This window comes from Syngnathus typhle, linkage group LG8 (assembly GCF_033458585.1).
Source record: "Syngnathus typhle isolate RoL2023-S1 ecotype Sweden linkage group LG8, RoL_Styp_1.0, whole genome shotgun sequence".
NCBI classification, from domain to species: Eukaryota; Metazoa; Chordata; class Actinopteri; order Syngnathiformes; family Syngnathidae; genus Syngnathus; species Syngnathus typhle.
Genome location: NC_083745.1, coordinates 8159037 through 8173294, shown reverse-complemented (window position 1 = coordinate 8173294; position 14258 = coordinate 8159037). Strand labels below are relative to the sequence as shown.

The following is a 14258-nucleotide window of genomic DNA, read 5'->3' as shown; positions in this document are numbered from 1 at the left end:
CTCCTTCTTTCTGACAGCTCACTGAGAATACGGAAGTGTTTTCGCTGTTCTGCATTGCAACCTTTTTTCTTCTCTCTGCAGACGATCCAGTTTAAAGACGCACTCTGAAACGCTGGAGGCATTTTTATTCCTACCCGATTCGTGTTTGGGTTGCCATTCACGTAAGTACCCTCGTATCTTCCTGCATGGAGGTCTCTCTCTAACCAGGGACAGTGAACTGTCACTTCGATCACGGTAGCTAACAAGCGTTAGCTGTCCGAGCTCTGCATAATAGTGTATTATGCTAGATTCGATGCACACTTCTTACGCCCATTGGTTGAATCACAGTTCGTACTGGTAATAGAAAACAGTGGTAGCAGGTAGCGATCTGATTGTTTAGACTTCCTGCATGGATTCATGTAAATTGGGTACCATCATGGGAAAACTCTTGATTGCGTGAATGATGTTCACAATTTAAACCCTGACATGATTCAGTAACCATTATGACCATTACTTTGCTCGGGACCTGTTGCGCAATGAAAGAGAAAAGCATCATCATCACATAGGTTCGTTGCTTTTTGCATGCAGTATAACCATGCGTGCAAGAGAGAATAGAGAATTGACACTTGTCTTCATGATGAACAGAACATGATGAACATAATGAACATGTCATGAACTGTTCATCTGCCATGCGTATTTTTTATGTTTATGAGGCATTTGCAATGAAAATTATGTGTATATATATATATATATATATATATATATATATATATATATATATATATATATATATATATATATATATATATATATATATTTTTTTTTTTTTTTTAAATGATTTGAGATGTGTGCTGGTAGTGTTGTTACATGCTGCTTTTTCATTCCTTTTTAAATGCAGATGATGCTGTTTCAATTGTTCCTGCAGTTTGTGTCAGGAATGACATTCAAGCAGTTGTTTGTACCTCAACATATGGGAAGTGACTAGCCTGGGAGTCGAAAGATTGTGAGAAGAAGTTTTGTGGCCGTGCAGCCAACCATCCAGTGATGTTTTGGCAGAAATGGATGAGGGAGTCAAATTGTTAAATTTAAGTATCTAAGAGACATTTCAGTGCTGTGCCAGCTGGAAATGATGCACCCTTGAGTCAGGAGTTGACCGTTGGTGGCCATGGGGATGCGTGAGCAGCTGCTTCTCCTTCTGCTGTAGAAGCCACCAGTGAGTGAATATTGTGGCATTGAAGAGACATTAAAGTCCAGGCAGTGGAGTCTACTACTAAAGTTAGTGGTTGATGTGATTGCTTTGGTCATTCGATTTTATTGTTAAGTTACGGTGCTTTGTTGGTTTTACATTGGAGAAATGTTAAGTTCTAAATTGAATCAGAATCGACCACAAGCATTGACGTTCCCTTCAGAAAGAGCATTTTTATTCATAATAACTAATTGTTTATGTATGGCAGGGAAATGCAGGACATTTGAGGCCTAGGGCCGTTAATTTGATAACATGAAACGTGTTAAAAAATATAAAACGTGTTAAAAAAGATTTTGGAAGCCAAACTACTGTATTTAGCAGTGCTAGAAGAAAAGCCTGAAACGTGTTTATACTTGACCGGGCCCAGCCTAAACAAGGTGTGAGTGACTGCTAACTTGGTGTTGTTTTGACTATGACTCAGCTGTTTAAAAATAAATAAACTTTATTTATTTATTTATTTATTTATTTATTTATTTATTTATTTCAACAAACCTTTTCACAGCCTGCAAGACATGACAAAATGAATGACTTTCCAGTTCAGTAGATGCATGTCAAAGTTGCCTGCTCAGTCAAAAGATCAATTTGAGCAAAACTGATCCTTTTATTTTTTTCCCCTCTAACTCTGCTTCATTATTTATGCCTGACCTGTCTGCCTTATTTCTGTCGTGGTTTGCATTTTTTAGTGCAAGGATTAAAACATATCCTAAACCTGGGCACAGATGATGCAACCATTTTCCACTCATGCATTAAGTAGTCCTTTCAGGTCTTATTTAGGTGGTTCAGCTCTAATGTGCATTTTTTCAGCATCCATCCAAATGGTGTTTCTGCCCATTTTTTCAGTGTGCTTTATTATTCATATTTTTTGTTTGACAGTCATTTCCAGCAGGATATTGACATTTGGCACGATGCTTCATTTTGGAACTCTCCTGTGCTTCATTCACGGAAAGATTGCACAAGGGATTTTCAAGTGCTTAATTGTCACTCATGTTCTGACAGTGATTAATTCTCTGCCAGCCCACTTCAAAATCTAACTGACAAAGGTAACATTATATCTCAAGGGGGCAGCCACTGGTTTATCTTTATGGGTATATAAAGCACCGTAGTCACTATCACAGAAGTAGATCATGTCACCAGTTAATTTCTGAGGATTATATATCCCAGCAAAGCAATGCTTCAATACAAGTGTTCTACCTTCACTCTCTTCTTCTACGCAGAATGTTCCGCTTCCGGGCACTGTCCGCCTTGTGGGTTGGCGTGTCACACTTGTCCCGGCGCTACCACAATGGGGCAGTGAGAGGCTCTGGTCGAAGGAGGGTGATGTTGGCGGCTCTGGCTGGTGTAACTGTTTCCTCTGCAAGTGCTGGACTGCTCTGGAAAAGGTGTGACTGAGTACATACAGAATTAATTTGAATCAGATCAAAATCAAATAAAGGCAAATAAATAAATCATCTCATTATCTTAAGGCTTGATAGGGCATAGCTATGATTTATTGTTTTATAGAAACAGAGGTGCTGCAATGATACTTTACTCTGTTATTAAAAGGTCCCTGATCAAATTGATTTTCGTATTTAAGGAATTGTTTAGAGATGATATGTTTGATACTACTTTTTAATTATCCACACCAGTACTACTTATTGAGTAGTCACCGATACCAATTACCGATACCACTGTTTTGGTGCTTCTAAGAAACTATGTTAGATATTTTTAAAGAAAAACGTATCTTACGCAATATTGCATTTTCCCCCTAATAATTGTAGTGTGCTATTCAAATTTTTTATTTCTAGTTCTGATACCTTGGTGTCAGCAAATTTACTCTTGAGGTAAATTAATCAAATGAAAAGCTGTGCATTTTAATTGAGCTATGTGGACTATGTAATCAACATAACACAAATGATGCATCCTACTAAGCTTGTATTCATAGGTAGGGAGCCTCACCAGAGTTGTTACAAATGAAATGGCGATTTTACCCACCGCGTTCATGATCCTGATTATTCCCACGTTGAAGGTGTCACAGTATTTTGATTGCTTTCCATTGCTAAGGAGGCTGGTGTTTGCTTGTGGCAAAGTGGCCAAACAGGTATTCAAGTGCTGACATGAGATCCCAATGGTGATACAATAACTGTGTTGCAAGAGCCAACATGATGGATGATTCCATGGAGTGTTTGCGACTGTTTCCAAGCTCTCCCTCGATCCCAGTATTCTGTTTGGGTCGCATTAAACCAAATTATTATTCAGCACACCCTTGGCTGTCTCAGTAATGTTCTAATTTGTCATTCGTGATAAAAAAGTGGGGGTCCGGAGCTTGGCTGTTTTAAATTGTTTATCATATATAGCACGATTATGTTACCTGTGTATATAACACTAATGTATTCTCATCTACATAATCCATTACATACCTGACAAGTGCTACTAAATTTGCATCATGCCTGTACGATATTTAGCCATGAGATGACACACTAATTTTCCACCGTTTTGGTTTTGTCATCTGATTCCAATTGTTCTTTTTTTAAAAACTAGAGCGTATGCTGATGCAGGACCGTCGGTCCGACAATCCCCGCCACACGATGGAGAAGAGGACTTTCTGAAGGCTTCAGACTCCGAGTCTGAGAATTCAGTGGAGGCCAGCGGTAGTGATGACCAGGCCAAGAATGAAAGTGGAGAAGGGAAAAAAAAGAAGCAGCGCTCGGGATTCCGTGACCGCAAGGTAATCAATAACCGACCAATGCCACCAATCAGCCATTTGATTCCCTCAAAGAATGGTTCATCAAAAGCCTCTGCGGAATCAATATTCAATATGCTATAGCAAGGTGTTTTGACAGATTATTTTACAGAGGTAATCAGCTTGCATTTCTGCCATCATAAACAACAGAGGTGTTAATTGGGGTGCTGGTGACAACGCAAAAGAAGATTAAGTAGTCTTCTGTTTATAGCTTGTTGACTGTTGGAATGTCAGTGAATAGAAAGATTATTTATGAGTCAAATTATAAAATGATGCAAAATGTCTTGTATTCTTTTGAAATGTCCGGGGATGACATTTTTTTTTAGTCACGGCATCATTTCATAAAGAAGCAGATTGAAAACAGGTGTTGCCAAATATGGTCTTTACCAAATAGTTTTGACACCTTTATCTTGATAAATGAAACATTTGCCAAATGACACTGTTACCAAGGCATATCTGTCATCTTTGTCTTTTAACCTCTCACTCAAATCGAAGCCACTTTCCTTGGATGTCCCCAATGTAATGTCTCGTAATGTGAACAAACACTGAGTCATGCAATTCATTGTTTTGCAACTCTATTTGTGCATGTGTCTTATTAAATCAGTGTGTGTTACAACCTGAGAAAGTCAAATCTTAACTTTGTTGGATTAGTCCACTCAGTCAATATTCAGTGTCACGTCGAATAAATAAACTGCTTGTGTCCCTGAGCAGCTGCTGCAGTGTCAAATGTGCTGCAGTGCTGCTCCAATATGAAGCTTTTTGCATAAAAAGGGGCGTGGCTATTTCAAAACTAACATTAATGGGATTGTTGCTGTCAATTATTGAGATCTTATCAATCAATGTCAAACTACAACCGTTTTTTTTTTTTATAAACCTGTTTCCAAAAATCCACCTAATGTCATCACAGTGTTTGATCTAGCGAATGAGAATCGTTTACTGCGTTTTGCAGGTGATGGAGTACGAGAATAGAATACGGGCCTACTCGACCCCAGACAAGATTTTCCGCTACTTTGCCACCTTGAAAATTATCGGCGAGCACGGAGATGCTGAAGTCTACATGACGCCCCAGGACTTCATACGCTCCATCACACCAAATGAGAAGCAGCCAGAGAGTGAGTCACTTTTCTGCCATTGTCACAGCTAAATTTTATCACAAAAATTAGCCTTTTTTTAATGACTTTTTATGTGTGATTTTCTGTTGTTCCTATTTCTCCTCTTCCTGGGTTTTACTCAATAGACAGGCAGAGGTGTTCTCTTGTTTGTCTTGCATACGAGAAAAAGGTCATCACAATGTGAAGGAAAATAATGTGCAACATGTTGTTGGCTCACGCTTGTCGTCTACGACATTAAATAAAATATACGATGCTAGTGTCATGTCAGTGTACATGCATGCAATTGGTTTTATGGACACAGTCAAATTACGCCCACAAATGTAGGTCATAAATTGCAAATGAGATTTATGCACAAGCAAGAATGTACTATATTTTTTGTGACGTAGCAAAATTTAGGGCTTATGAAAAGTCCCACGAAGCAAAATTTTAGTTATGAGAAAAGAGTTTTAATCAAAATTCTGAGACTTGTTCTTCACTGACATGAAAGATAAAGTCTTTGTATTTGATTTGTTGAGTGGAACGGGAAGATAACAGAAAATCTTTGGATTTACATTCTTCGTGTCACTTGTATTTAAATTCAATGTATATTTATTAAAGCTTAATGCTTTGCTTCTCCGTGGTGAAAATATAAGCCATGATTTACCAATCCAAGCCATATAATGCCAAAGCAAATGATAAATGGTCTCCTAGGTGGGAACAAGGCTTAATTAACATTGTACCAAGATTTATTAAGAAATACGATTTCCCTTTGACATTTTTATGGCGTCTTACAATCGTTGCGCTGTAGACGAGCGTTGATGAAAAATGATCACGTGTCTCAAATCTGACTGCCAATGATTCTTCTAAAAGAATTTGAAACATGGAAATGGATTGTTGATGACTATTATTATTCACTTGCACATGTCAGTGATCTCCAGAGCTGGAATGATGTTATTATCATTTACTGTATGTCATGCCGTCATGTATCATGTTTTGTAACTAGGCTGTCGCTTCTCTCTTTATTTTCTTTTTTCAGATCTCGGGCTTGATCAGTTTGCTGTCAAACGCTATGATGGAAAGGTAAGATTTGGATTTCTTAGTGATAGGGTATGCTAGGTATCAGTTACAAGCCAATACTGGCCTTATTTCAAGGTATCGATTCTCACGAAGTCTCTCGATACTAGTCACCAAAAAACATAAATTTAACAACTTTCAAGTTCATACTTTTTTCCATCTGTTTTAGGTCAACCTTGTAATTTCCCCCTCTTATAGATCACTGAAAGAGCTATTCTTTACTGAAAAAGAAAGTTCTGTAGCTTGTGCAACACTCAGCAGATACATTATTCTCATTGTGTAGCTTCCTTTATTCCATTTTGCATACCATCTGTTGCCTTTATTTGCTAACTAAATTTCTGTCCACCTGGATGTGTCTGATACTACATTTAGCTTTTATTGTCTCAGAGCGTTGTCTAAGCGCTTCCAACTGAGCCTCAAACCTTGTTTATTTTGTCACATGTCCACAACATAGATGAAACATCCATGGCCTTATATGTGTCCTTACGCGTGGTACCTTGAGGGATTTAGTTAATTCGATAAACTCTTTAGTCATTAACAGAGTAGTCAAATATTAAGCTAGAAATAATAGCGCTGTTTTAATGGCTATTTGATATTAAAAAATAAATAAAGAAGTACAATTTGCAACTGAGGCACTATTTTGCTAACTTTGGTGGAAGGATTTGAAGTATGGATTTTATGTGCGCCTCAGTGGATATTGCTTATTTACTCCAAGTTCCACCTACGTATATTTAAGGCAAACACAACACACCCAGTGTGACTGTGACGCAACAACTAGTGTGTGGACTGACTCGCCCTGTGTTTTGTTTTCCTGCCTGAAGAAGAGAGCTATTTCTAAAAGTATTAACAGGATTTGATTTCTTTGCTTAACACGCTATGTCATTGTGTTCATCGTTGTTTTTTTCTCCACCCACCATGTTGATGTGGGTTATGTGCTTTTCTCCACCCCAAGTTAACATTGTAAGTCACTGTTGCTGATTCTATCATGCTCTTGTCTACTGTCTCGTTCTCATAAGTAATCCCTCCATTTTTTTCTCCTCCCCTCCTTGTGAATAACAAACCCCCCTTCAAAATCTCCATCTTGTCTGCCCCCACATTTCCCAATAAATCCATCTGCTGCCCCCCCCCCCCCCTTCTCTCTTCAAACCCTCCCTAACCCCCCCCCCCCCCCCTTCTTCCTTGCTTCTTCTATTGTCCTTGCCCCTACCCTGCTTCTGCCCCTCCCTGTCTTCAGGACTTCTGGCAGGTATGGGGTGTGTGCTCAGCGGCATGTGTGCACCTGAATGAAATGCTGCACATTGTAGTCAATACTTAATCCTCTTCGTTCTTTTAGCCCACGTTTGCCTCTCCTTTTTTTTTCCCCTCCCCATACACTTTTTTTTATTATTCACTCTTTCCTCCTAATATGGACAGCCTAGATATTCCCTGTTTTTTGTGCAGGGGAACAGCTAAACTATTTGTTTTGATTTAATATTTTCATATCTCAGCTTCAGCAAGGGTGACACTACAGATCTCATTTCTGGACGGTGTATGATTCCATTAATTGTAAAAATATTTTCTGTAGTCCAGTATAGGTTTGGAGAATTATGGGGGAACCCCCCCCTGTTCTTTTTGGTTTGTGGGTTAAACGCTGATGTTAAAATATCATTTTAGGACGACCCCCGTGGGGACTAAGCGGTTCAGAAAATGGATGGATGGACTAATTCCAATAGGGTCCAAAATCAACACAAGTCTAATGCATGAATCCATTTGGAGAAGAGTATATTTAAAAAAAAAAAAAAAATTATAATTTTTAAAGGTAAACTACTATCTATGCTCATTTTAAGCAGTCGGTTGTTCAGAACATTCAGTCATGGGATGTTCACTTAAGTGTCTTTGGAAAACACAAGAGAATGTGACTCTCTTCCCAAATGAAAGTAAATGATCTGCGTAAACTCTATTTGGCCCAGAGCAGATCAGTCAAGTTAAAGCGTAATAAGAGGGGTGTCTGTCAATGATGGTGACATACAACCCATTGCTGCTTTTGTCATTGCCTCGTGTTTCAGCATTATACTAACAGAAACTCATTGAGTTGCCCACTATATCAAAGATCTCCCCAGTGCTCTTTGTGTAAACCCGGTGCTTGCAGCTGTCTGCTATACCAACCTTACTAAATTATTCAAACGTAAACTTTCCATTTCATTTCTCTTAGAATTCCTAAACACTTGTGCAGCAGAACGGAGGAGCAACTAGAATGCGAGCCTCACGAGAAACCATTGTAGACTACTTTTAAGAAAGACACAACTGCAAATCTTTCAAACCTGTCACCGATTTCGAAATCATAAAACGGCTGTTCCCCTGCATTCAAGCTCCCTCTCTTATAAATAAATTCCTCCCTCTCCTTTTATTTCTTTTCGAAGAGTTATGACACGCTTTGGTTTGGCTCTCATGCCCATTTCCTCAGCATGCCCTGTTATCAGCGTCTTCTTCAGAAAGCAGCTGGTGGTGGCGCCCTCTTTCTGCGCATGGTGGCAACACAGGGGCCCAAGTAATGGCCCCCGTTAGCTAGCACTGAGGCTGTCTTGATGTGCTTGGTAGCCTTCACCAATTCATCCTTTGGATTGCTGAGATGTCACTACTGCATGATGCCTGAAGAGCATGGTTTAAAGTCACTCAAGACGGGAATTCTGCACCTTAAACTGTTTCTTATATGCTGTGGCCTTCTGAATGAAAAGCCACGTTGTCCGTCAATTGTCGGGATTGTGTTTGTGTATGTGCGCGTGTATGGGTTTCATTTCATTTCTAATCACCCGAGCTATTATGTTCACTTGTACCAATTTCACAGGAAGTTCCAGCAGGCCTCGGGTTGGACTTATTTTAACAGTTCCACCATGTTTTCACAGTTTTGCTTGTCTCTCGATGAAGGTCACATGAGATTTCCTTGCTGTAATTTTCTCTCCATTGCTATATGCTCTCCTGATCAATAAGAGGTTTTGGGTCACATGGTCTTCTGAGGGTTTGGCATTTCTCAGCACCCGAAATGTGCTGGCGAAGCATCAGAATCAGTTTCTCACTTGTATAGAATAAACACAATCTACCTGTTATGTCTGAGGACCAGCTACAAATGGTTAATGTTCTCTACACCCACAAATTCAACCATATTGCAGTCTATGGTAATTTTGTCCCAAATATTACACACAAGCATTTTTATCCAGATTAATTCTGAAGTTCAGAGAGTCATTCTTTTTGTGTGTGTTTGATTTGAGACCACGTTTAGCAAGTCGTGTACTTAGAAAGGATTAGAGTACCGTATTTTCCGCACTACAAGGCGCACCTAAAAACCTCCAATTTTCTCAAAAGCTGACAGTGCGCCTTATAATCAGGTGCGCCTTATATATGGACCAATATTGAGCCACTACAGCAGGCGTGTCCCAAGTCCAGCCCGCGGGCCAAATGTATATATCTTGTATATGGACAAAGTTTTAAAATGGGCCATTCATTGAAGGTGCGCCTTGTAATCCGGTGTGCCCTATATATGGACAAAGTTTTAAAATGGGTCATTCATTGAAGGTGCACCTTATAATCCGGTGCGCCTTATAGTGCGGTAATGTGAAAGGAAGAGCCGCTTGGCTTGCAAGCTACTGGCTGTATAAAACAAGACCTCATATTTGTCAGACTTTAGAAGTTAGTTCAAATGTGGCTGCTAGGAAACAAGATTAGCCTTGACCAAACTCTCAACCTCATCTGGAAGTTGTGATTCATTTGGCGGCATCGTCAGCAGCTCCGTCACAAGTGTATGTGTGCCTTGACTAGTCAGTTGCTCTCATAATTTTCCTGCGGGCGTATGCGCTTAGTTTAATGCATAGAGATTGGTAGAAACACAAAATGGCTGAGCGCAGATACTTATTAACGGAGCATGTTCAGATTTGCTCTGACAGCTGTAATGTTGACACCAATCAGTAGGCACGCTCTGTCAAATGAAGCGTTAGTTGTTAATTAACTTGAGTACTAATAATGAGGGTTACAGTCTTTTGCGGATCAGTAATTTAAGATACCGCGACAATTACCACTAAATACAGTCATTTCTTGATTTTTTTTTTTAACCTGAATAATTTTTTCTACGTTTCTGTTTAACACCTCCAAAAATAAATAATCATACATTTGATGTTGTAGTTGTGGCCCAAAACCAACATTTATTTATTTTGTTTATTTATTTATTGAACCTTTGCTTACCTACCAAGAGGCAATGCCTCAAAATGATTGTTTATTTATATCTCCATCAAATTAATACAATTTTAAATTGTCATAGTGGAATGTCATCAATCATTCTTTGATGCTATTTTTTTATTTAATTAAAAAAAAAATGATTTGAGGTTTCACTATATATTCGACATGATATTGCTGTAGCACAGTAACATTTGTGAGTCTCTAATATTTGTGATTCCCAAGCTCCACTGGCCATTAGCAAATGACAAATCTTTCATATTTTGGGGCTCTTTTATTATTGTTGTTTTCAATTTAGTTTGACACTTTTGTGTAGGTGTGTGTGCGCATTTGTCTTTGTGTGTAAGAACAACAACATGAATATACATACATGTGTGTCTTTATCGTTCAAGACCCTGCTTAAGACAGCAGAGGCCAGGCCGTTCTCTAACATTTCTTTCTCATTCTTCCTCTTCTTCTGAAATGGACCTCTGACAGACGGAGGTAACTCCACCAGGGCTTAGTGTACCACCCCTGAAACCCCCCCCCCTCCTCCCCCTCCCTTCCCAAGGCATGCGCCGTCTATATGTCCACTCTTATTTAGTGGAGCGATCCACTAGTGGGAAAGCGTCTATTTAGCCTTTTCTTCACCGAGTGTGCAGTGTGCATGCGATTAATTCACACTGTCATGCAAGGCTGTAACTATACACATGCTAACAGGGAGGGGAAAAAATTTTGTGTGAGAGTATGAAAATGAAATCTCTGTAATAATACCGTTTGGTTTGTGTTTCAGATGTTTTATCAATAGTGTGTTTGTTTGTGCTGCTGTCTTGTGATGTTTCCTCTCTTGTTGTGTCAATTTCACACTGTGAGTACGGCCTCTGGTATAAAGTTTGCACAGCCACCCACTACCGAGTATTTGTCACCACCGACCTCACCTGCCTGTATAGCCTCATGTGTATGCAGCACTTGCATGACTGATATTGCACTGTATCATCCTAATATATTCAGTCTAACGCACACTGGTCCTCTTGTGTTCTGTCAATTATTATTTATTTGTTTTGTCTTTGAGGGTAGCTTGTTGCGGGTGTAGACACACCACTGAAAGCTAATAAGGCTTGCTCTTAATCAAATACATTCTTCTTATATGTTTTTCTTTGTTTGCCTGGTGTGATTTGAGCAGAAGATAGCCCAAGAGAGGGAAAAGTTTGCAGATGAAGACAGCATATTTTACACTTTGGGAGAATGTGGCCTCATCTCCTTCTCTGACTACATCTTCCTCACCACTGTGCTGTCCAGTAAGTCCACATTTGTTCTTTTGACCTAAGACCCAGTTTGTAATATCAACACCAAGCCTGTCTCTTAAATATCATTATCATGATCTCAGATGATGGATTTTTTAAATGTCCTGTCATTTCTGTAGGATTTCAGAATACATTTATGTGTGTTTTCTGTGCTCTCCAGCCCCCCAGAGGAACTTTGAAATCGCTTTTAAGATGTTTGATCTCAACGGTGATGGAGAAGTAGACCTGGAGGAGTTTGAACAGGTTTGTCTGGGAAGTGATGACAAGGTTACATCTACCATTTGTCATTATCCATTCACTATCTTCAGGTCCAGAGCATTATTCGTTCTCAAACCAGCATGGGTATGAGACACCGCGATCGCTCCACCACAGGCAACACTCTAAAGACAGCTGGCTGCAGTTCGGCACTCACCACCTATTTCTTTGGAGAAGACTTGAAGGGAAAACTCACCATTGGAAGCTTCCTGGAGTTTCAGAGGAAGCTGCAGCATGATGTGCTTAAACTGGAGGTACATAATCTGATTACACCATTGACCTGATGGTTTAAAAAACAAAGCAGCACAATTCAGAGATTTTTAGGTATGAATTGTGAGAGGTTGGCACGTTCGGTCGCAAAGGGTAAAGGCTGTCAAGATATAAATCGCCAGGATTGACCTGACATAGCCAAAGTTTTCCGGAACTTTGTGAAAAACACACAAATTCAAAACTGTTCCACTCCAGTGCTTGATCCAACTTGAAGCCTGACACCAGAATTTACCGTTTCCCATCATTCCACGTGCAGCCTGTAAATTTGTTTGTTCACGTGCACTCATTTGTCATCAGTCTCTCCTGCGCTTTCACCTCCAGTTTGAGCGGAACGATCCAGTGGATGGTCGAATTTCCGAGAGACAGTTTGGTGGGATGCTGCTGTCTTACAGCGGCGTTCAGTCTCGTAAACTCAAGCAGATGCAGAAGGGATTGAAGAAGATGTTTAAGGATGCACAGGTAGAGCTGTGTGTGTGTGTGTGCGCGCGCATAAACGTTTTATTATCTTATAAACCAATGTGGCAGTCATGTTGTGTTATGCATATGGAGCTGTTGGGCACTCCACAGCACACTGTTCATCCATGCGTGCCCAACGCCTCTGCCCATTTGTGTCACACAGCTCAACGGCATCATGCTCGCAGCTTTCGGCAAAATTTAGATGACCTTTGCGTTATTTTGACGCGACCCGGTCATGACTGGTTACACATTGTACACTTTTCATTTATTTTGCATTGATTTTGAGCCTTGTTTTTTTTCCCCCTTGGTGCAGGGGATCACATTTGAGGAGGTGGAGAATTTCTTCACCTTCCTGAAAAATGTCAATGATGTGGACACGGCACTGAGTTTCTACCACATGGCTGGGGCGTCCATAGATAAAGGTAAAGCATCCTTCCTGTTTGATTTTGGCCCCGCATAACTTGAGCTGCTTTCATTTCCTTTATCCTGATATTAACCAATCAAGACATTATGATGCATTATTATTTATAGAGCACGACTGTATCGAAAGCTTTTTGTGGCCAAAAACGCCTTGAATGGAATCATTTTTATTATTTTCTTGGCAATCCTTTTCTTCCCAGCATCACTTTCTTACTCTCACCTTTTCCACTCTTCCATTTTTGAGGTGCAGCCAAAATATCGAGGATGAGATCAAATAGTTTTTCAACATTTCCTCGTCTGCCTGGGGCTTTCTTTCCCCCTCACACTTCTCCTTGAGTTCTTCTTCTTCGTCATCCTCTTAGTCAGAGTAGTTTTGAGTAATACACACTGATGCGATCAGCCGTTCGTTCTTATTTTCATATCTGTCGGACTGTGAGTGGCCCTCTGCTGCTTCTGGTCCAAAGGCAGAGACTCGCTGTGTCTTTCCAATTACATGTCCACCACACACTGTTATCCTTCTGCACTAATGACTTTCCTGCTCTGTGGTTCTCCTTCTGCCAGTAACCATGAAACAGGTGGCCCGCACCGTCGCCAAAGTGGAGTTGTCAGATCACGTGTGCGACGTGGTCTTCGCCTTGTTCGACTGTGATGGTAGGTAAGAGGTTATTTTATTTTGCTTCTTCTTCTCAAGCGCCCACTCTTTCCCCAGGAAATGGCGAGCTCAGTAATAAGGAGTTCATCGCCATTATGAAGCAGCGACTTATGCGTGGGCTGGAGAAACCCAAAGACATGGGCTTCACTCGATTGGTGCGCGCCATGTGGAAGTGTGCTCAGGACACCGCCTGGGACTTTGCCATGCCAAAGACATAATGGAGACCAAAGGCGGTATACGAGCGGGAGTAATTAGAGACATTTTGTTGAACAGTTTCAAGGACTGTATCCATGAGGGGCGTCATGAAGCATGGAGAACGGGCCATCAATGCAGCACACATATTATCATGGGGAATATATAAATATGTATTTATTGTTGACAGCATGTGACCTTTTGTTAAGACTATTGAGGCTTATTTGACCGATGTGGAAAATGAATAGTCTGTTAGCATCACCTTCGTTACGCCCAAGCTTGTTTTAGCTGTATCTTTTTTTTGTAATGACACACTCAAAGGTATATTTGTGTGTAGTTTCAAATTACGTATATATTGCTCACTGAAACACTTTATATGTTGAGGTTATGCAAATTAAAGGTTTGTATTGATAATTTG

The 14258-nt window shown here is 40.1% G+C and overlaps 1 protein-coding gene across 1 annotated transcript; it reads left to right on the top strand.

Annotated features, from left to right (window-relative positions):
• Positions 1–14254, top strand: micu1 (mitochondrial calcium uptake 1). Its single transcript, XM_061285916.1, has 12 exons — positions 1–161; positions 2440–2604; positions 3743–3929; positions 4894–5056; positions 6072–6115; positions 11475–11589; positions 11756–11838; positions 11904–12104; positions 12442–12579; positions 12890–12998; positions 13558–13647; positions 13706–14254. Exons 2-12 carry the CDS (start codon positions 2441–2443, stop codon positions 13864–13866), a joined length of 1455 nt encoding a protein of 484 aa, XP_061141900.1. The 5' UTR covers positions 1–161; position 2440; the 3' UTR covers positions 13867–14254.
• Positions 14255–14258: the final 4 nt, after the last annotated feature.